This window comes from Lissotriton helveticus, chromosome 6 (genome assembly GCF_964261635.1).
Source record: "Lissotriton helveticus chromosome 6, aLisHel1.1, whole genome shotgun sequence".
NCBI lineage: Eukaryota > Metazoa > Chordata > Amphibia > Caudata > Salamandridae > Lissotriton > Lissotriton helveticus.
In genome coordinates, this window is record NC_136067.1 from 240,187,293 (window position 1) to 240,210,228 (window position 22,936).

General features: G+C 43.9%; 1 protein-coding gene across 1 annotated transcript in view; it reads right to left on the minus strand.

Moving 5' to 3' along the window:
* Window positions 1-309: 309 nt before the first annotated feature.
* The window catches only part of LOC144762474 (adhesion G-protein coupled receptor F1-like), a 208,032-nt gene continuing 185,405 nt past the window's right edge, over window positions 310-22,936 (minus strand). Inside the window, exons 5-8 of the mRNA XM_078647688.1 lie at window positions 18,444-18,485; window positions 18,291-18,350; window positions 3,549-3,612; window positions 310-845 (exon numbers count right to left, since the gene is read on the minus strand). Of these exons, the coding sequence (XP_078503814.1) occupies window positions 817-845; window positions 3,549-3,612; window positions 18,291-18,350; window positions 18,444-18,485 (195 nt within the window). The 3' untranslated portion in view covers window positions 310-816. The remainder of the gene's footprint in view (window positions 846-3,548; window positions 3,613-18,290; window positions 18,351-18,443; window positions 18,486-22,936) is intronic.

Genomic DNA, 22,936 nt, shown 5'->3' on the forward strand with positions numbered 1-22,936 from the left:
CCCAAGAGGTAACTAAGTCCACTCCTGTCCTCCAAGTTTCTGTGAGGGAGAACAGTTTGCTCGTAATTTTTGTTGTTGTTGCGTTTAGTGCAGAGGGGACCTGTGATGAGTGCTCATTGTACTGTACACAACTTAACAATGTTTTGTAAAAACCGTTGTTTCTATAGGCATTGTTCTACTTAAAACCTTTAAAAATCCATATCCCCAACTCCTTTAATCTGATACTGATAATCTTGTGGTACCTTTGTTCATAAAAATGTGCCCCTCTTTACATTATTGGGTTGCTTGATTTTATGGCTTTAACATTGTGCTGGTTCTTCAATAATGCTTACCACAAATTTCTCAGGGCTACAGCCTCCTGGTTTATTTCATTGCTAGCTGGAGTTCAGCCCAGGATGTATTAATTTAAACTGTGCTTGGACCTAATATTCTATTATTGAATTGGCACAGTTCCTTCACACAAATAAACATTAAAAAATCTTATGAGGGATGCATTTTAGACACCGGTGAATACTAAGGTGGAGATTCTGGGAAGAAAATCAATGCAAAATCCCAAAGCAGGCAGACAAATTGCACTTTGTAAAGTCTTTTGCACTTTGTTGACATTAGAAATGTTCACCATCAGAAATTTAGATAACATTTGGGATGAGAATTATATCATGGTGCCTTGAACCAAACAGCTGTAACTGCTAAATGATGGTCGTAGAAACTTGCCATATTCGCTGAAAAACACTTTTTTTAAAGAGTAGTCCATTCATGAGTCCTTCGACATAAAACCCATTTTTTTGTACTTTTCAACTCAATATTCTTTTGATTCTAGCCAACAGTTGAAACGTTGTACTTTTCTAGGAAAATGAAAATGATTGGGTTAGATCACATAAATTATTTAGCAACATTTAAGACGTCTATATGTGATATAAAGCAGTATTAATACTGTGGAACGGTGAGGTGAAAGGTAACATATTTTACAATAACTTTTACTAATGTAGATGTGTGTTATGTCAGAAGCCCCTTCCCCTGGCAGCCAATAAATGATGTAATACATGCGAAAAGTGCAGAAATATTTCACAGCAAGCATAATAGCAATTTACCTGATCATACCTAATTATTTTGATTTACACATTCCTATTTACAAACCATGCTTACCAATACTAACAATAATTGCAGTTTACAACATGATTTTTTTGTTCAGTATCTATTTTTTTACATGTGGCTTCCATTGTATAGAAAAACGCCCCTTTTTGTATGGTCACTCTCATTTTTTGGCTATATTTTATTGCTGGATTTTGTACTCTGCACACCATGACACTATTGTCCAGTACCCAGTACATGTGATTTGACCCCTGAAACATGTGAAATTGTTTCTAATTGGCATATGTAACTTATACATCATATATCCCTTGTATATGGTACAAAGTGTACTCAGGGCTTGTAGGTTAAATGTCACTATTATCCAGCAATACATATTGTGTCACTACTAAAGGGACTGGAATTCTCTGCCTGCTCTGCTAAGAGCTGAACCATCTGAGACACAGTTTAGGAACCTTCTAAAAACCAATTGGCTGTCGTTTTGTTCGTTGCAGCTAGGTTCTACTGTAACTGTTTCAGGGTCTCAGTGCAGGGACACACCGGTTTGGTGTAGCCATGCACTCTACAAAAAGACTTATTATTATTATTAATAAAGTGAAAATTATAAACAGAACTGCAGGCCTACTACCAGTAAATTGGCTGTGTGGGTTTAAAAGTAAATTTGTCTGGCCAAAATAACCCCTTTTGACAGGCTCAAAGTCCTCCTTTTAAATATAAAATGACACTCTGAAGTTGGCCTTAATTCCCAATAAGGCAGGTTACATGATGTGGATATGCAAACGTTTAATGTAAAACATGTTCTTAAGGTCGCGGAGAAGCTCGCAAACAAAAAATTGTCCCACTTCCTGGAATCAAACCACTGCTTAAAGAACTCTCAAACAGGTTTTAGACCAGGCCAGGGCACAGATACCGCCCTCCTGGCGGCCGTAGAAAAAGCGAGGGAAATCATGGATACAGGAGGATCAGTGGCAGTGGTCCTCCTGGACCTCAGCGCAGCATTCGACACTGTCAGCCATCAGGTCCTAGTCCAGCGCCTAGAGAGCACTGGCGTACAAGACAGTGCGCTGAGATGGCTTACATCCTTTCTCTCCCGACGTTCCTTCCAAGTCTGGGAAGGAGAAAGCCGGTCTCCCTCAATTCCCCTCCGATGTGGAGTGCCCCAGGGCTCCTCATTAAGCCCCACGCTTTTTAACGTATATATGGCCCCCCTGGAGGAGCTGGTCGCCCCTTTTGGAGTCACGATCGTCCGCTACGCTGACGACACTCAATTGGTGGTGACCCTCTCCCACCCCAAGCTGCAGCCTTCCAACCTGCAAGACTGCCTGTCCACGGTTCATCAATGGATGGGCGACTCCGACCTAAAACTGAACGGGTCAAAGACAGAGATCTTGCTTCTCGGACACAAAACTCCGAGTCTCCCTCCGAACATCTGGCCCGCATGTATGGGTGACCCCCCCTCCCCTAAGACAGAGGTCAAGAGTCTGGGAGTGTGGCTAGAGACAGATCTTACTTTCCGGACACAGGCCAGGAAAACAGCCGGCATCTGCTATGGGCTCCTGAGATCATGCAGGAAAGTACTCCCCCTACTCCCATTCCAGTCCCGGCTGCTACTTATTCAAGGCTTAGTGCTAGCAAGGCTGGATTACAGTAACGCAATCTACCTCGGGGCGCCGGAAGCCACCTTGCAAACACTACAAAAAACTCAAAACGCCGCAGCCCGCCTGCTGACAAAGACCCCAGCAAGAACTTCGGCCAAACCTGCCTTGAAAAAACTTCATTGGCTCCCCGTAAGGGAAAGAGTCGCTTTCAAGGCCCTCTGTCTGGCACACAAGGTCATGAACAATACAGGTCCCCCCATTCTGAGCGCCTGGATCACCCCATACAGACCCTCGAGAGCGCTTCGGTCCGAACAAGGAAACCTTATTGTCGTCCCCAGGGTGAAGAAGACCCGCATAGGCGGCCGTAGATTTTCGGTGAACACAGCCAGAAAATGGAACGCTCTCCCCCCAAATCTCAGAGCTGAGCCAAACCTCCTTCGATTCAGGAAGTCCCTCAAAACCCTCCTTTTTCCCTGAGTCTCTCTGAATTATTTTTTTTTTTTTTTTTTTTCTTCCTTTTCCCTGTGCCCCCATTAGGAGTTCGAGGTTTCAGCGCTGGGATACTCAAGGGTGACTATGCGCTATACAAAAACCAAAAATAAATAAATAAATAAGTGACAATGCCTTGTTTAGAAAGCCACCTTTTGTCTGCCTAAAGCCTGTAGAAGTCCATTTGCACGAGTTTCCATCTGTCACCCAGGAGCTGAATAGCTTCCTGACAAGGTGCAAACTTGCTCCCAGAGCTCAGACAAACCCTACCACGAGATTAATCAGAGATCACAGTGAAGGATTTACATTTGACATTGAACATTTACTCACCAATTAAATTTGCCTTCTTCAACAGTGTCTATTAATACTTACCTCTTTTGTGATTTATGCGAAATGACTTCTGAACCAGAAACCCCGATGAAATATGTGATACAATCTGTAGAAAGTAATTACATGATAAAATATCAACCTCCTTTTTACTTAAATATACAAGTGCAGTATGACCAAATGTTCCAAACACATTCATGCCAACATATGCACTTCTGGTTGAGGCAGCTCTCACATACTCACACAGGGATATGGTGATTTCTAAATATCTAATTTTAACATATGTAAAATAGATACATGAAAAAGAGAAGAAGGAAGAATGCAACATTACAATAGGAAAAAATTACATTTGTAACCAGTCACAATATATGCAAGTAAATAAACATAAAAACCTTGGAATGCAATGTTAGCTCAGGCAAGAAAGACGGAGGAAGACCCCTAATATTTCATGGGTAGATAATACTGAAATGAGGCGATATTATGCTAACGGATACTGCAGTGCTCAGTTAATTAGACTTATTTGCATAAATTACAACTAAATAGAAACACATTCTATAGTCATGACAGAAGTGATGCACTCCTGAACACCATGTGACTGGAATAATAGCTGTAGAATGTAAAACATTTTCTGTGCAGGAGACTGCAGTAATTGAACAGAATGAGGGGATACAGTTTGCCATAGCTGTTATGGTTAGTGTTCTAGAAAGATGTAATGCAGACAGATTTCATGTCAATCATCAAATATCTTCCTCATCCATGTCAGAAAAAAAGTCACATGTAGTGTGAAATATATACTTCGAACAGCATCAGCAATCTTACAATAGATTCACCAGTTCACGCCAGCAGCTTCATTATAAAGTTCTAATGAATAACAAGAGTGTTAGAATTCTAAATCTATGACATATATGATGTCCCCTGAATGCCATTTTGGGATTGGAAGGTGTTAGACCTGGGATACTTAGGGTGGTCTCCCTCTACACATTTTTTCCTTTATGTTTTACTCATTTGTTTTGCTGGACGTTGTGCACTTTACCACTGCTAACCAGTGCTAAAGTGTATTTGTTTCTCGCCTAAACATGTTGGCATTGGTGTATACCTGCTTGGCGTATTTGTTGTACTGGTAAGTCCCTTGAAAAGTGGTATGACATTTACCCAGGCACTGTACTTCAAATGCTACTAGTGGGCTGCAGCACTGATTGTGCCACCCACAAAAGCAGTCTTTCAAACCTGTCTCAGGATTGCCACTGCAGTGCGTGTGTGTGCAGTTTTCTGCCACTTTAACATGGCAATTAAAACCACTTCCCAGGCCTTAAACTTGCCCTGTACTACACATAAGTCACACCTAAGGTAGACGCTAAGTAACCAAGTGGGCAGGGTGCTATGTAAGTAAAAGGTAGGACATGTACTTTTATGTCCTGTTAGTGAAAAACAGCCTATTTTGTTTTTTAGTACTGTGAGGCCTATCCCTCTGATAGGCCAGCATTGGGAATTCCTTAATACACTTGTATTTCCTGATCAGGGAGGAGTAGCTTTTTCATGCTTCATATGTTTGGTATGCTAATGATAAATCATCCTTACTGGTGCAGCTGGATTTAACACTATTGTTTTAGAAAAGGCACTTTCAGAAAGTGACAATTTCTCTGTACTTACTGCTCTTTGTGTCTGACAGCCTGTCTCCAGTACACGTCTGGGTTGGACGAGAGCTATACTTTGTGCATTCACCCTAGACAGCCACAAACACAGGAATGTGAGACTCATCTGCATTCTGAGCACTCATCAGCATCAATCTGCATTCTGATGGGCTTCCTGGACAGGAAGGAATGAAAGGAACTGACGTTTACACTTCAATTTGCAGTGTCCTGTCCACACACAAAGCTTTGATTTAAGCCCACAGTTAGCCTGACTGACAGGACTGGGTTGAACAGGATCCTTGTGCACTTCAGAGAGTTTCTCTGAAGTCACCCCCTACATCAAAGACACTTTTTGGGTATAAGTACTGGATTTCTGGCCCCTAGAAATAAGACACTTCTGGATCTTGAACTGAACCTCTGTCAGAAGAAGTGCTGTGCTTCTGAAAGGACACAATTGGACTGCTTTTCTGGAAGGACTGCTTTTCTGCTTGTTGACCTGCTGCCTACTGCTCCCTGACTCTGCTGAAGGAGAGCTGGACTCTGCCTTCCCTCCAAGTGATCACAACGGGCTTTCTGCTTGCCTCCAGTTTTCTGAAGTCTTAGAGACAAAAAACACTTCCTGCAATCCTGCTGGTGCTGGTGGACTCTCCCTTCTTTGAGTCCTACCCTTGTATGAAGTGCCCTCTCTAGGTTCTGGGCCTCAGCCTCAGAAGTGGGTTCTACTGCTGCTTTCTACATAACCAACACATTGTCACCACTGCGTCGGTCGGAACCGAAGTATTGCCCTTCAACCCGATGTAGTGGCTGTTCGATGACAGTGGTTTTCCAGCCTGCGCATCTTGATACCATCACATAGCATTATATTCTGATGATATGTTGCTATTTCTGGGGGGGTGGGACGAGAATTTGGTGGGAAGGTCCTAGCACGGCTACAATGGGGCCTAGATGATTACCATATCTGGGAGTTCACATTTACCATACATGGCCAGATCTTTATGAGGGCAACCTAGGGAGTGCTTACCATGGCTTACGTACGGGTTTGGACTTCTGGCGGACCCTGCGCTTTCAGTGACTGGTAAGATTGCACTCCTTAAAATGGTAGCAGTCCCCCACCTACTGTATTACCTTAACGCACTGCGGTTATAGATCCCAAATGCATTTTTCAAATACCTAGACTCCCAGATCCGGACCTTCATTTGGGGCTCCGGGCACCGTAGAGTTGCCCTCACATTAATTCAAAGCCTGTGACTGAAGGCGGACTAGCGACCCTGAACTTTGAATTACAGTGACTGTTGCACAGTATAGCTTTAGAGCATTGGCAGACGGAAGGACAAAGACAGGCTAAGTCACTGCTGATTGACCTATTACAGGTGTTTTTCAAGGTCAATAGGCCAACAGGGGGGACCCTCAAGAGCTTAGTACAAGCCAAATGTTGGAGCCGAGGACTCCTGAGTATGGGAGTGTGGATCCCATATTCGCCAGACATCTCCCTTAGCTGCGGTCCGTGCAGGTAACAGAGGTGAGGCGGATGGGCTGGGTTCAGGGGGGATTCTCATAGACGATAACATGGGAAAATGAATTATTTATTTATTTTACCCCGGTATCGTCCCTTGAAATCCCCCCCACATGGCCCCACCTCCTCCACCGTGGTTTCCTGCACAGACCGCGTCTGATTCCTCTAGATATGCTAAAGGCACTCCCTTGTGAAGGTAACTGTTGGGACTTGGAGGCCTGGATGGAAGCTAGGGCGACAAAAGTATGTGACCTTTACATAGAGACAGAGATGTTACCATGTGAAGCATTCTGGATGGAGTTTGGATTACCCCAGGGATATTTCTTATTACACAGAGCACTAACGACAGCGATATGCAAGCATCGGGAACCACAGAACCCCCATTACAGCCGAGTTGCTATTATATGGCCCTGTTGATGGCTACCACTCAAGCAGTGTCCTGCCTGTATAGAACGCTCAGCGCAGATGGGCTGTGCCCATTGGAGAAGCTACTCCTCCAATGGGAAAAGGACTTGGGTAAGATCAAAGAATGGGACATTATACCAGCTGGGATAACTAGAGTATCCAGAAACCCACATTTCAAATTGATAATTTATTATGTTCTGCATAGAACATACCTGACCCCTAAATGCATAAGCAGATATTTCCTACAGAAGAAGCAGTTGGCCCATGCTGCGGCGCAATACCAGCCCACATCCTACACATGTTCTGGGACTGCCCCAACTGCAGAAATTCTGGGAGGGAGTGGTACAGACAGTGAGTGAGGTTGTGGATAGGGAAACACCATGCTCCTGGCCCACTGCCTCTTAGGTTGGTTCCCCCATTCGGCAAAAACCTGGCATACATCCTGCAGACACAAGAAATAAAATGGAACTGGAAAGCAAAGGTAGGCCCAAAACTACCCACCTGGAAAAAAGAACTTCTGAAATGGATGGGCTGCGAGGGACGCATATTGCTGCGAGAAGCTAAGCAAGGGCTGCAACATATAGAGATAGCTAGAGCCTGGGAGATCCTTGTACACGACCTAGCAGATCCGGAACTAGGACCTCCAGAGGATAAAAGGGAAGCCTAGTAAAGTAAGTACCCCTGTTAATCACCGACAGCCAACACAAAGTCCCCAAGCGCCAGTGAGACACTAAAGACTAAGGGCCATGTGTATCAACCTAATTTTTAGTCGCAAACGCTGCAAAAAACAGCATTTGCGATTAAAAATGTGCTATTTCCCATGTATGATGCACATTCGCATCGCAAAATTAGAAATCGCAAATATAGCGATTCCTTATGTTGCGAGAACCAGAATCCTGCGAATTCCCTAGTGATTTCTTAGTTTGCGATTTTCTCAGTTTGTGAAATTCACAAACGGGGTATCGCAAATTAAGAAATCGCTATGCAATGTGTGAAAAAATTGCAAATAGCGAATTCACTAAATTTGCAATTTAGAGAAACGCAATTAACACCAAGTATGAGCAGGTAACCAGGTGCAAACTAATTAAGGAGTCCCACAATACAACAGATTTTTCCACAATGGCTGGGCTGTAAGTAATAGCCAGGAGGCTGCGACTCAGAGCTGCTGCACAGAGGAGGAAACGCCAGGAGAGGATATTCCGTGTGCGCATTACCCTGTTCCAGCGGACTGAGGAGGACATCCATACACACTTCAGGCTGGATGAAGAGAGCATCCTTGATTTAATTGAGGAACTCAAACCCATTCTTGAACACCCTACATGCAGGACACACAGCATCCCCACCCACATCCAGGTCCTGTGCTCACTGCACCTATTGGCATCAGGTAGTTTCCAGGGGGTGATAGCTTAAGCAGGAGGGGTGTCACAGAGTGCATTGTCGCACTTTTTCCACGCGTTCCTTGATGCCATGGTACAGAGGCCGCATCACCACATCAACTTCCCCAGCACCCCACAGGCACTATACCAGACCAAGCAGGAGTTCTATCAAATAGCCCAATTTCCCCACGTCATTGGATGCATAGATGGGACACATGTTGCAATATCCCCCCCTCTCAGAATCAGTATGTGTTCAAGAATCGCAAATCCTACCATTCCCTTAACATACAGGTGGTGTGTGATGCCAAACACATCATCACGGACATTGTCGCAAAATACCCAGGCAGCAAGCACAACACTTTCATCTTCCGCCACAGTGGGATACACCGTCGACTCACAAGTGGGGAGTTTGGTGAAAGATATCTACTAGGTAAATGTATTTCTACAGAGGCCACACTAGTTAAGGATAGCATATGCAGGACAGTGTTTAACCATATTCCTCCCACCCCACAGGTGACAGTGCGTATGCGGTCCATGAGTTCATACTGACTCCCTACCTGAATCCAGCCAACGCTGGGGAGCGGCGGTATAACAGCACCCGCATAGTAACCAGAGGCACCATTGAGCGGACCTTCGGGATACTCTAGAGCAGATTCAGATGCCTACATAAGAGTGGAGGGGCACTACAATACAGCCCCCAGACCTGTTGCAAGATAGTGGTAGCATGTATGATGCTGCACAACTTCGCCACCAGGAAAGGCACACCGGTGGAGCTCAGTGAATCGGATTCACCAGATGTAGAGGGGCCAGCTCCAGGACGCATGCCAGCCGGTGTAGCTGGTGCAGCTGCTGGGCGCCAGAGGCGAGATGAGATTGCACGGAACTATTTCTAGGTAAGAAAATATGACACAATGCTAGATATCATTTGTGAGACTGTGTTTCATTTCATTAACTTCAGGATGAATGACGGCACACAACCTGAGTGCACACAATGCATCTCCCAATGTCCAGCACATGTTACTATCACAGTGCAATTGTTCAGTTAGGAGCAAGTGTCCATGTAAATTGGGTAGCTGCACCCATCCAATGGTCCTATTTAGTGCACCTCAAATGCGGCGATGTCGGGACGAAGCCCCTGTTTGGGGTTGCACAGTGCCCTCCTCACTTGGCCCACTATGCCTACTAGTACGCCCACTATGGCACCTATCCATGGTGGGCGGGGGGTGGTGATGCTGCTCCTTCCTGATTGTGCGTCCTCATCTGTGGGAGTTAGGACTCCTGGCCCAGTAGTGCGAACTGCCCGCAGCTCATCTACAGCAGATGTGATTTGAACCAAGGCCCTTGCCACGTCCTGGCTGTTGTGTGCCACCTCACGCTGCATGCAAATGCAACGCCTTGATTGCACATTTGTAGCGGAGGACAGGCAGTTCACTGCCCGTGTGTACAGATCTAGCATCTCCCTGCGCCTAGCAGCACGGTCGGCCTTAAGTTCCACACAGAGTGCCTCCAGGGCACCTGTCATGCCCCTCAAGCCTACCGTGACTTCCCTTTGAAGTAATTTTATGTGTTTGGCCTGCAGGCGCTGAAATGAAATGAAATGAAATGAAAAGGAGCTTGCTAAAGCGCACTGCGGCCAAGCGGCTTCCTGGGGCTGGGGGAGTCAGATTCTACAGTGCTACCAGAGGGCTAAGCTGGGAAGGCCTGGAGAAAAAGAAAAGTTTTTAAGGCTTTACGAAAGGAGGAATAGTTGGGAATGGACCGGATGGACAAAGGGAGACTGTTCCAGAACTGGGGGGCCAAAACCGAGAAACGGGTGCCACCAGTCCGAGATTTGCGGAAGCGGGGAACTTGGAGAAGAAGAAAAGAAGAGGAGCGAAGGGTGCGAGTCGGAATGTAGGGAGTGACTAAAGAAACAATAAAGAGAGGAGCAGAGTGAGTAAAGGCCAGAAAGGCTAGGCAGAATGATTCAGAAAAGGGGGTGGTGATGAACAGAGTGCCTGAATTAAGCAGACCACTCTTACCCAGTCCAAAGATCAGGGCTTGATCCATCACCGTTTTTTAGCTCACTGCACCATCCCAGCTCAGAACTTGAAAGGCTAGGCAGGCTAGTTTGAAGAAAGAGCGGAAATGGACCGGGAGCCAGTGGAGGGACTTGAGGACAGGCGTGATGTGAGAGAATTTGGGGAGATGAAAAATGAGACGGGCTGCTTGATTTTGAATTGCCTGTAGCCGTTGTGATTCGAGGGCCAGGATGCCGACATAGAGGCAATTCCCGTAATCAAGACGGGAAGTGATAAGGGCCATAATGATCAATTTAAGGGCAGTGGTAGAAAAGAAACGGGAAATTTTACGGATGAGACGGAGGGACAAGAAACAGGATGAAACAACGGAGCTGACTTGGGCGTGCATTGAGAGGTCATTGCTAACCTTGATGCCCAAGGTACGAACAGAAGGAGCAGGTGAAGGGGAGGGACCAAAGGAGAGGGGCCAGTGAGAGGGGGACCAAGGATTGGTGGGACCACCCGTGAGGACAAGCTCCGTCTTGTCGGGATTCAACTTGAGATGATTAGTGATCATCCAATCCGAGATGAAAATTAGAGTGGAACTGAGGAAAGAGGGAGAGTCAGGAGTGGAGAGATCAAAGATGAGCTGAAGGTCGTCAGCGTAATTGTACACGGAGACCCCCAGCTCCTGAAGAGAGAGAATAAGAGGGTAGATATAAAGATTGAAGAGAAGAGGGGAAAGAGAGGAGCCTTGAGGGACTCCACACACTAGAGGGCGGGGAGGAGCGGAGAATCCTGCAAGATGGACTGCCTGGGTTCTGCCCTGGAGGAAAGATGCTATCCAAGAGAGTGCGACACCTCTAATGCCGGCTGCGCTGACACGGTCGAGAAGAATGGCGTGGTCGACCGTGTCGAACGCAGCCGACAGGTCGAGGCTGTACTTGCAACATGTGCATCTCCTGTACGCCGAACACTGTGTCATCTCCTGGGTGTGCAGCACTGGTGGATGCACGGGCCCTGCGCCTGGTTGGAACTGTTGGGATCAGATCAGCACGTGCACGGTGTTGTGGCTCTGGCTGTGTTGGGACAGGTTGGACATCGCCATTGGTGTCCTGGCCCTCATCCTCCAATGGGGGCAGTGGTGGCACTACATTCCTCCTGCGGCGCTTTGGATGGTTTACTGGGCTGTCCTCCTCCTCTGTTTCCTCCTTTTGCCCTGCTGCTTGTGTGTTAGGGGAATCATCCTGTCTTCCACTGCCTGTTGCCTGTGTTCCAGATGGTGCTGTGAACGTAAAAGCACACATTTATTTACTGTTCTGACTTGCACTTGATATGTATTAAATATCACTGTTTGGGATTACATGTGTCTTGTATCTGCCTTTCCTGCTGTGCACATGCTATTGGGGACTGGCTGGGTGTAAATGCACCACTGTAAAGTGCATGTGACTACATCTCCCATAATGCATTACTGTGTGTGCTTGTGTACCTGCACTGGACTTCTAGTTTTGTCCTGCCCCAGGGTCGCTGCTGGGTGTGTGGGGGCAGTTGGGGGGTATCAGGGGTGTGATGGCATGCTTCTTACCTTGTCCTGGTACCGGGCGGTTGGGACTGTCAGGTCGGCTACGCCCATTACACTTTCTGGAAGCAAGGTCCCCTCGACCAGTTTCTCTAGAGGTGTGGAGTCAGTGGCAGTGGTGGTCCCTCCACCAGTCTTCCTGGACTGCTCCAACCTGGCAGCCACCTTCTCCTTGGAGCGCTGGCGCATATCATACCAGCGCTTTCTTAAATCTTCCACACTCCTGTGTGTGACACCAACAGCGTTCACTTTGAGCTGGATGTCAGACCATATACGCCGCTTGCGTGTCTCAGGCACGCAGAGTGATTTTTCCCCAAATAGGTGCTCATGGCTTATCACCATTTCTTGGATCAGGACCTCCAAATCAGCTTCAGAGAACTTTTGTTTTCTTTTCCTCTGTGTTTCCCCCTGCTGCTGCTGCTGTGTGTTCTGGCTGGCCATGTCTCTAGGGTCTTCCATTGTTTGCAGCAGTGCAGAGTTCCCTCTCCACCACTCCTTCTCTCTGACTGTGCTTCAGAAACTCAGGTGCAGCAAGGTAGTCACACTTCCTGGTTGTGATGTCATCAAGCTGCACCTGAGTTTCCGATTCTCAGATTTGCAAAAATTCACAAAATTGCGATTTTTTCCGTTAAGGAATCGCTAGTTGGGGTGTCGCAATGAAAATAGCCATTTTTACTGAATCGCTATTTTTTTGCGATTTTTTAAATACATACCCTTTTGCGATTCTCAAATTGCGATTCATGAAAAATCGCAAATTGGGAATCGCAAAAGGGGGGGCTTGAAACATATGGCCCTAATTCACTAAGATTGTATCACACTAACCTATAAACACAAACTGATGGATCATGGTTTACACGGACCCAGCATCCCACACGTGATTTATTTCGATGATGACTGGAGGGGAGGGAGGGAATTAGTTAATGTTATAGTTTTAACCTTACTTGATAACTCAGATTGAGTGAACATGCAATAATCAAAAGCAATATGAGTATGTTCATATTAGGTGATATGAATTAAACTGCTGTAATGTAATGTTATGACACAACAGAAATTACCAAGAAAATCATACACAGATGGATTTTCTAAATCTCAACTGACATAGCAGTCTTGTTCCAGAACCCTCGCACAGTGTGTGTACTTAAACTCCGGTGCTAAGTTATATGGCATGACATGTGTGCTCATAAACAGCAACTTCACTCTCATGTTGTGTCTTGGTGCTAATGCCTGACCAGAGAGAATAACAAGGGGCATTGTTGGTTGACCTTGTCTGTGGTGCTCAGACTAAATCCCACACAAGAACAGAACACGAAAACCCATGCAGGTTCCTTGTGAAAGTACAATGCGGCACAAGAGCAAGCGTGTTTAGATAGCAATGTGTGCAAAATAAACTACGGCCCACAACGTGCACAATTAGGCTAACATAGGGAAAGCTACAATGGGCCATGCAGAAAACACATAACATAACCAGTGGTCAAGTGCTTGTGCTCTCCATTCTAAACATGGTAAAATTGATATAAACCTAATTGCCACATTTAATTTGCTTACTTGTTCCTATTAAATGTCACTTTGTGTTCTACACATGGACTGCAGCACTCATTGTGCCACCCACTAAAGTAACACTGTAAAACAAGTATCAGGACTGCCACTGTAGCCTGTAGAGGAGCATTAAAACTGCCAATTCAACCTGACAAAATAAACATTTTTTATGCTGAAACCTTCCTTTTTATTACATGTAAGTCAACCCTTAAGTAGGCCCCAAAGGCTCAAAGGGCAGCGTCTGTGACCTTTAAAAGGTAGGACATGGGTGCTTCAGTTTTTCATGTCCTGACAGTGAAAAAAACCTAGAGTCATTCTTCACAGTGGCAAGGCTAGCCTGCCATAGACTAACACTGGGTTACCTTTTTACATCAGGTAAGTGATAACTTCAATTTGGGAACAGCTGTAGAAATACTTCCTTCACTTACATTTACTAAACGTTTAAATGCTTTTTAATGGCCAAGTAGGATTTTAAATTACTATTTTGAAAATACCACTGTTAGGAAGATGGCATTTTTCTTCTTAAACCAAATGTATCTTTCTGCAGTGTCCAGGGTCACATGAATGTTAAAGTTTCTGCAGTGGTGTGATGTGTATTCTCTCCAGACACTTGCTAGAAGTGGCTTGGGTGTGAGGACTGTGTTCCTCTCCTGAACAGGATGGCTAAGAGTGTTGTACGAAGGCCCTAAGCTTCACAGGGTATGTTGAGGGCTGTATTAGGTCTCTTTAACTTTTCAGACAATGCCTGCTCTGTCACTGGCAAATGCAGCTCCCTCCGCAGCCTGCTGTCCTTTGTTTCACTAGCCAGGCTGGAGTCACCCCTGGGAAAAGGGTTTAACTGACCAGACCAGAATAGAGCTAGACATATTGGATATCCCCTGCCCACAGACCGGAACGGAGCATAAAATGGAAAATCCAGAATCTCTCATCAGAAGGCTCCTGGACCTGTGAAGACTCAGGACTGTTCTGCTATCTGAAGGCTGAAAAAGACTAGATCTGTTTGCCTTGAACCCAGAACCCCAGAAGAGACTCCACAGGTCAGTTAGATGACCTGCTGTTTGAGTTACAGGTACACAACAAGCTTCCAGAGGCCTTCCTTTTAACTGCCTAGCTGACCAGTACCACCTGGATCTGTCTGGAGCCTCCTGATGGCCTCTGCTGGCGTGGGTCTTGACCCCCCAAAAGCAACACCCCCAGATCCTGGACTCTTGGTTGGTGTTAAGAACTGGACTTCAGATAAAAAAACAGAGGCTCTAAGCTCTTGGCGTCAAAAAGAACAGTTTCTGAGCTCCTCATGAATGCAGGCGGACGTCTCTGAGGATAACATCGAAACTGCATCCAACTGGTGATGAGACCTTCCCAGATATAGCCCTTGAACTTTGCGTTGACAACAACTGTACAGCGTTTCCAGCCAATGCAAAGGTCCAATCATTGACCAGCTCTTCGCTCCAACAATGACCACTCTGCAATCCTTCACCAATGTGAAGTTCAGAGTAAGGCCTAGGATTTCAGCCTCCCACCATCAATGAGCCCCTCTTTGGACTCAGCCTGCTGCTCGACTGCCCACAACCTATTTGATGAGAGCTTCTCACATGAAACAGGACCAACTTAGATTAAAGATTTCGACCAGGGTGAACCTAGTTCCTGTTTTGGACCCATCCTCCATCGCTGTTCGCTTTACATTTTGAGTTTAACCCAATGCATCATGACCAAATAACCTTGATTAGTGGTTTGTGCGTTTTGGCACTATTTCTGCTGAAACATTTTAAATGTCATATCTTAGGTTTTAGTTATTGGATTTATTTAATCTTGGTGTGATTTTATTTATTTCATTTCACTAATTCATTTTTCTAAATTAATGTGGGATTTATCGTGTTGTGTTTTTATCACTTTATTTCTGTTTTAGTGCTGCATGAATGCTTTACACATTGCCTGTAAGTTAAGGGTGACTTTTTTTCTGCCAAGCTACCAGAGGGTTAAACACAGGTTTAATTACTTATGTGGTCCACCCTGACAAGGATTGTGAGTATTACTTCTACTAATACCCCAATTCCATACAGGTAGGAAGACAGTAAGTGTTTAAATATGCGTGCTCATCATTGCATCTCCACAATCCATGATGGTGAGTTTGGGCATGGGAGTGTCCCACACCAAGTTCTGAATTGGTGTTCATCTCTGGTTCTGGTGGCTAGCCGGATGAAGAAGATAACGTTGGGAGAATGGCCCTGCTTTGACCCTAGAGGAATTGCTGGACCGAAACATGAAACTGAGAAGGGAAATTCGTTGTTGGTGATCTCCAGACCTCTGCCAAAGTCACCCCTGTAGCTCTTTGGCTGGCAGAGTGGATGCCCACAAGAAAATGAGAGATCAGTGTAAATGTCAAGTTCCGCTTTGTATATCTAAGAGGGTGTTGAAGAACACCTTAGAGTCCTCTGGATGTGGGAGATATTAAGATGAATGAGCTTTAATATGAGCTCTGTAGGCTATCTATCTTTAGACTAATATTTGGCAACAGGATTGCACAGGGTATAGGCATCAGATAGAGGTTAGTAGCTTGGAGGTCCCTGAGAAATCTATCACTTTGAAGTGCAGCTCCCTGACAGCATTTGGGCACATAAGACATATCCAAGTGGCATTAGTATCACTCATCCCATAACTACCATCATACACCCTTTGAGCCCTGATTTACTGTCAATGATGCCACATCTGACAATAGCAATAATGGGTACCTGTCTCTCCCAGTTGTTTTTCAAGCAGGTTTTTAGAAGCACTCATGAAAATCACCTGTCTGTGTATACGGCTTTTTCATCCTTTTGTATGGTTGCAGGATAGAAGGAAACACTCCTGTCACTTGTGCCTTAAAGTGCAGTTTTTACAATTGCATGTTTTTCAGTAACACTGCTGCTGGAACTTCTATCTACTAATACATGGTATGTGACATTGGAGCTATGATAGATACCAAAACCAAACTGTTAAAATCCAAACTACTAAAAACCTCTACTGTAAGAGATTCCCAAAAGAAGAGGAAAATCAAACTTCAAGTTGAAATGTCATGAACCAATTCTTAAGTCCTTTGTAAATCTTTTTCACTCACAAATAGCTCTGCAAATGTGAGCATTCTGCAAGTATGGTGGAATTTCCGTAATTGTGGATTTAAAGTTGGGATGAGTTAGTGGACATTCCAGGGAAGGTCTAACTGCAAATGTAGGTGAACACCTGCAGACATGTATTTTTGTAGGTACTTATCTGTTTCTTCCTGGTAACTTCCTTACCTGTAAACATACACAAATGACTTCTTATAAAGGGCAGTAAAACGTGTTATCAAGGGGCGAATAGAGATGGACCCCCCATATTTAATATAGGCATAAGAGAAGAGTTTTCTCCATGCTAAGAAATCTTTTATTCATGAAGAAACAAAAAAAGCACTCAAGCATCACATTTAGTTAAGGTGTGTTTTCCTCTCAGTAGAATTTCTGCACACATACATGTTCTACATTGGCTACATCTGGAAAACCATAACTGCAACAAGTTTAGTGGAGGAGTCCTGAGATTTGTTGAGAAGCTCATGACAATCATGACGTTCCAAAGGAGTAAACCTATGGAAGCAAATATCCAACTGAGGGAGGCGGTACTTTGTGAAATGAAAGCAAAGATATCTTTCAGACCCTAGCTCAGGAAAAATATGATTTGAGGTTTTGTCAGAGAGGGTTGCATATACTTTCATAAAAAGTATAGATATGAAGAAGAAGCGTTACACAAGGATTACAGGAGTGAAAGATTTAATGATGAAGGTGGTTGAAGATGTCAAATAGGAAGAGTTGAACAGTACATGATTTGATCCTAGATGTGATACACATACATCCGTACGTACTGGGTTCAACTGCAGGGGATTATGGAAGAAGTAATTGGGGCAGAGGTTCTGCTAGAGGCCAGATGGCACGTTCTGGGGGTGACAGGGGACATTACCTGGCCCAAGGGGGACAAGATATGGCTAGCCCTTGCCGGTATGGTGGCAAAAAGGAACATAGCTCGACTCTGGGGGAGTGACCTGTCACCAACGGTGGAGGAATGGGAGCGGGACCTGGACTGGTGCCAAAGGGCAGAGAAAGTTATTTATAACAGCAGGGGTTGTCCCAAGAAATGGGAGAAGATATGGTTGGCATGGAGACGATACAGGGGGGAATGGTTGAGTACCCCAGATGGTTCACCGCTGGGATGAGTGAGGCCCCTATAGGAATTCATCCTCTGACTGACACGCTCTGCGAGCACTTACTGCACTCTACTGTTTGAAGGACTGCCCGTACATAGTTGCAAGAGGAAATGGTCATGAAGCAGGGGGGGGAGGAGGAGGGGAGGACATAGCGTGGAGGGGGGAATCTGGGCAGGGAGGGTAGGGGAGCTTAAACATAGAACGTTGAATTTCGTGAGGGGTGAGCTATGGGATTAGCTTCCATGGATCTTGCCATTTGATTTTTACATTTGTATGATCGTAACTGTACCAATGCACTTCCGCTGCTATCTGATGTGTATTTTAATGGAGCTGTTCTGTTTCAATAAAAAGATTTTTAAAAAAAGATGTGATACACATACAGAAGACATTTACATTGTATTCGGTATAAACTAAGAATGTTTAGGATGCGTCAGCTGTGTGAGAAGGCAAAAGATATGAAAGCGCAATCTGAGCAACAGAATAAAATATTAGCAATAGAATAAAATATTAGCAACAGACTTCTAACAATACTCTCACCTTAGAGTGTGATGAGGTCAAAGTTGATAAAGAAAATGTTTTTGCCAATGAATCCTGTACCTGTTTTTTAAAAAGGAAGAACCATGAGTCACAAATGTAAAAATATGCGTTGATGCACTAATAATCAAGGTAAGCGTGGATAACCATTCTTACCTTCCTGTCCCACAGAACTACGAAAATCAAGATGAAGAGACCCTGGGGAAAAAACAAGCAGAGCCTAGTAGTGTCTATTTCTGCAAAGTTTTACAATAGACAGAAAGACCCACAGATGTAGGGTATCTTGTTCATTATACAATGGATGCATATATAGATTTACATAATGCTGTAGAAACATAAAAAAGCTGGTTTTCTATCATATAGCAAATTTCACAAATTAAATACTTGGCTGCTTAGTATGGTTTATTTGTAAGAATGTAAAGGCTGTTAGTACTGCATAATCAAGGTTGTGACTGTCACTATATATATATAAATGTCCTTTTTCCTTTCCATACACGGAAATAATCCAGCACTCCAAAGGGGGTCAGTTTACTCCATATTTATTTAACACCTTCAATGCTACAGCAATTCATCCAGGATGCTGACCTCCCTTGAATCCCATTGTTCATGACGAGCTCAGCTCGTCATGAGCACACAAGCAGTGTACTGCATGACGAGCTATATATATTTGTGATCAAGCTTCCTTTGGAGGTGAAACGCGTCATGGCGGACGCGCTGGTATTTATTGAATAAAAGCACTTTCTTGCACCAGCAAATCAAAGGGTTCACATTTCCTCATCTTTTTAATTTTCGCAGCGGCAGTCTGCGGAGTGGCGAGTATCCAGAATATATATTTATATATATATATATAGATATATATATATATATATCCAAAACAAACAGGTAGCCCCAAAGCAAAGCCCCTCAGTGGGGCAGTTAAACAGTCCTTTCAAATAGAACAGTGTTATCCAAGTGGAGTGAAGCATACCGTTGGCAGTCATCTGTTCCGCTTTACAACAGTGAAATCGTGTTCAAGGTAGCACCACCTGCGTTGGCGCTGCTCTTGCCCTTCCACTGTTTAACTGCCCCACTGAGGGAAGAAGGTCGACGTACTACAAGGCACAGAAGGCATTGCGAAATAACCACGCCCACTGTGGCAGGTATATAAGTAGACGTGACCAGAAACTGTTTTGCATTACTTCATGGACACTGCCTCTGATGAAAGGATTACTTCCTGAAACGCGTCTGGCTTGTTTATTTCTGAAGACTGCACTGGGTTGCTATCTGCGAGCAAGCGGTGAAATCGATTAAAATGTTTCAATGTGCCTAAAGAAACCTCGTGTGGCTTCGCTTTGCTTTGGGGCTACCTGTTTGTTTTGGATATATATATATATATATATATTCACTGAAAAAAACATAGGTTTCACACCAGTTATAGTTAGGAATTAGCATTTAAAAAACCTATTAAATTCACTCAAAAAAACATAGGTTTGACACCAGTTATAGTTAGCTGGAAATTTTACTGACATAAAACCATTGAAATTCCCACGTTATAGTTAGTTGGACTCACTATAACTTGCGCGCCTGCAATGCACTGCTGATGACGTCACATATTACATCACTCATGACATGGTCAGTGACATCACTCATGACATCACTGATGACACCATCCAGTGAATGTGTGTCTTTCTGAAAAATAAATATGTTTTATATATGTATATGTAAAGGTCGATGGAAGAATAAATGTTTAAATAAGTATCTTAATGGTTGTTTTTTTTTTTTTTTAAATTGATTGGTTAACTGACTTATTAAGTGTATCTTAGTGAATACATATATTAGCGAGTATTGTTTAAATATTTAAATGTTTGTATCAGTGTTTCACTTTGTGTATAAGTGGCTGCATGGGTTGGTGAGTAGCTACATGTGTGTGTATATGGGTTATTAGATTTTTTTTTAGTATCAGTATGAGTGTCTGTATGGTTTGGTGGGGGTGTTACTTAGCACATAGATGCATCAATGACTGACTCACTGTTTGTATGTGTTTTGAAGACAGCATATGTGCAGGACTGTATGGGTGGATGAGTGTGTATATGTGTGTGTTAGTGAGTGAATGACTGTCTCACTAGTGTCTTTATCAGTAACTACATATGTTTTAATCTAGTATATGTGAGTATTGATGTATATAAGTGAGTATATGTGAGAGTGAGAGATTGAAAGAGTTCTTGTTTAAATAAGTATGTGTTTCTATAAGTGATTGTTTAAGAGAGTAAGTATGTGTAAGTTTCCTTAGAAGTAAGGTGGTAGTGTGTGTATAGCTGTATATGCAAATAAATGGATGTTCAATAGTTTATTTGCATGTGTGATTATGTGTGTGAGTAACTTTTGGATGACTGTCGGTGTGTTACAGGATGTATAGGTGTTTCACTACATATGATGAGTGAATATATGTATGAGTGACTATATAGAACTGTTGGTGAATGAGTGGATGTGTATATAGATGGTGGTATTACTGAATTGGTTGTTGTAACTGGTATGGGTATCTCTATTTTTTGAAAATTTTAGTTTCTATTTTTGAATATGTGTTTCAAGGGTTACATTACACTGAAAGGAGGTCTGTCACTCTGTCACAAGGATGGTGTCATCAGTGATGTCATGAGTGATGTCACTGACCATGTCATGAGTGATGTAATATGTGACGTCATCAGCAGTGCATTGCAGGCGCGCAAGTTATAGTGAGTCCAACTAACTATAACGTGGGAATTTCAATGGTTTTATGTCAGTAAAATTTCCAGCTAACTATAACTGGTGTCAAACCTATGGTTTTTTTCAGTGAATTTAATAGGTTTTTTAAATGCTAATTCCTAACTATAACTGGTGTGAAACCTATGGTTTTTTCAGTGAATTTCATAGGTTTTTTAAATGCTAATTCCTAACTATATAAGGCCTGAAACCTATGTTTTTTTCAGTGAATTTCAAAGTTTTTTTTAATGCTAATTCCTAACTATATAAGACCTGAAAGCCCACCAGGAATCTCCAGTATGCGCCAGGGGACTGCATTGCAGAGAGGTGTAATGAGGCTATGCCCCTTGTTACACCTCTCTGCAACGCAGCCCCCTGTCACGTTTGCAGAGGGGGAACTAATTCCCCTTGCATACTGGGGGTCCCTGGGGGCCAACTAGCCCACCAGGAGCCTCCAGTATGCGCCAGGGGGCTGCATTGCAGAGAAGTGTAATGAGGCCACACCCTTTTTTACACCTCTCTGCAACGCAGCCCCCGTGCATGTTTGAAGAGGGGGAACTAATTCCCCTTGCATACTAGGGGTCCCTGGGGGCCAACTAGCCCATCTGGAACCTCCAGTATGCGCCAGGGGGCTGCATTGCACAGAGGTGTAATGAGGCTATGCCCCTTTTTACACCTCTCTGCAACGCAGGCCACTGGCGCGTTTGCAGAGGGGGGACTAATTCCCCTTGCATACTGGGGGTCCCTGGGTCATATCTGCCCAAACACCAATATTCCAAACGATTGAAAATGACTTTTCTTGAGAAACATTTGGATTTGGATTATCATGTCCTATACTTTGGAAAGACTGACTTTGAGGATGCTATAAATTACTCAAGTCTGCCCGAATTGTGTGGGTAAAATTGATACCTAGTCACTTTGAATAAGAATGTACTTACGTCTCGTCTAACATTTGGAAGAAATATCTAGTTATATGACAACAGGATACCGACATAACTTGAAGGAAATAAGAACGCCCTGAAGAAGTTCTGTTGTACAGAACGAAACGTTTCGACTGGCTGTGGTACATAAACTTAAGGAAAATAAAAGCATTTGAATATACACCAAGATTCAGCGCTTCAATAAGGACTCTAAGTGATATGATTTGATTGGACTTATTGTGCAAGTGGTGCTGTGCCAAACTTTGGAATATTCTCCACTACTCTCTACTACTTACTCTCTCCTACTCCACTACTCTCAAATACTCACTCTCTACTACTCATTCTCTACTACTCTACTACTCTCTCTCTACTACTCGCTCCCTACTACTCACTATCTACTACTCTCTACTACTCACTCTCTACTGCTCTCTCTCTACTACTCACTCTTTACTACTCACTCTCTACTACTCTCTACTACTCACTCTCTACTTCTCACTCTCTACTACTCTCTACTACTCACTCTCTACTACTCTCTCTCTACTACTCTCTACTACTCACTCTCTACTACTCTCTACTACTCACTCTCTACTACTCACTCTACTACTCACTCTCTACTACTCTCTACTACTCACTCTCTACTACTCTCTCTCTACTAGTCTCTACTACTCACTCTACTACTCGCCCTCTACTACTCTCTACTAATCTCTACTACTAACTCTCTACTACTCACTCTTTACTACTCTCTACTACTCACTCTCTACTGCTCTCTACTACTCACTCTACTACTTACTCTCTACTACTCTCTACTACTCTCTCTCTACTAGTCTCTACTACTCACTCTACTACTCGCCCTCTACTACTCTCTACTAATCTCTACTACTAACTCTCTACTACTCACTCTTTACTACTCTCTACTACTCACTCTCTACTGCTCTCTACTACTCACTCTACTACTTACTCTCTACTACTCTCTACTACTCACTCTCTACTACTCTCTACTACTCACTCTAC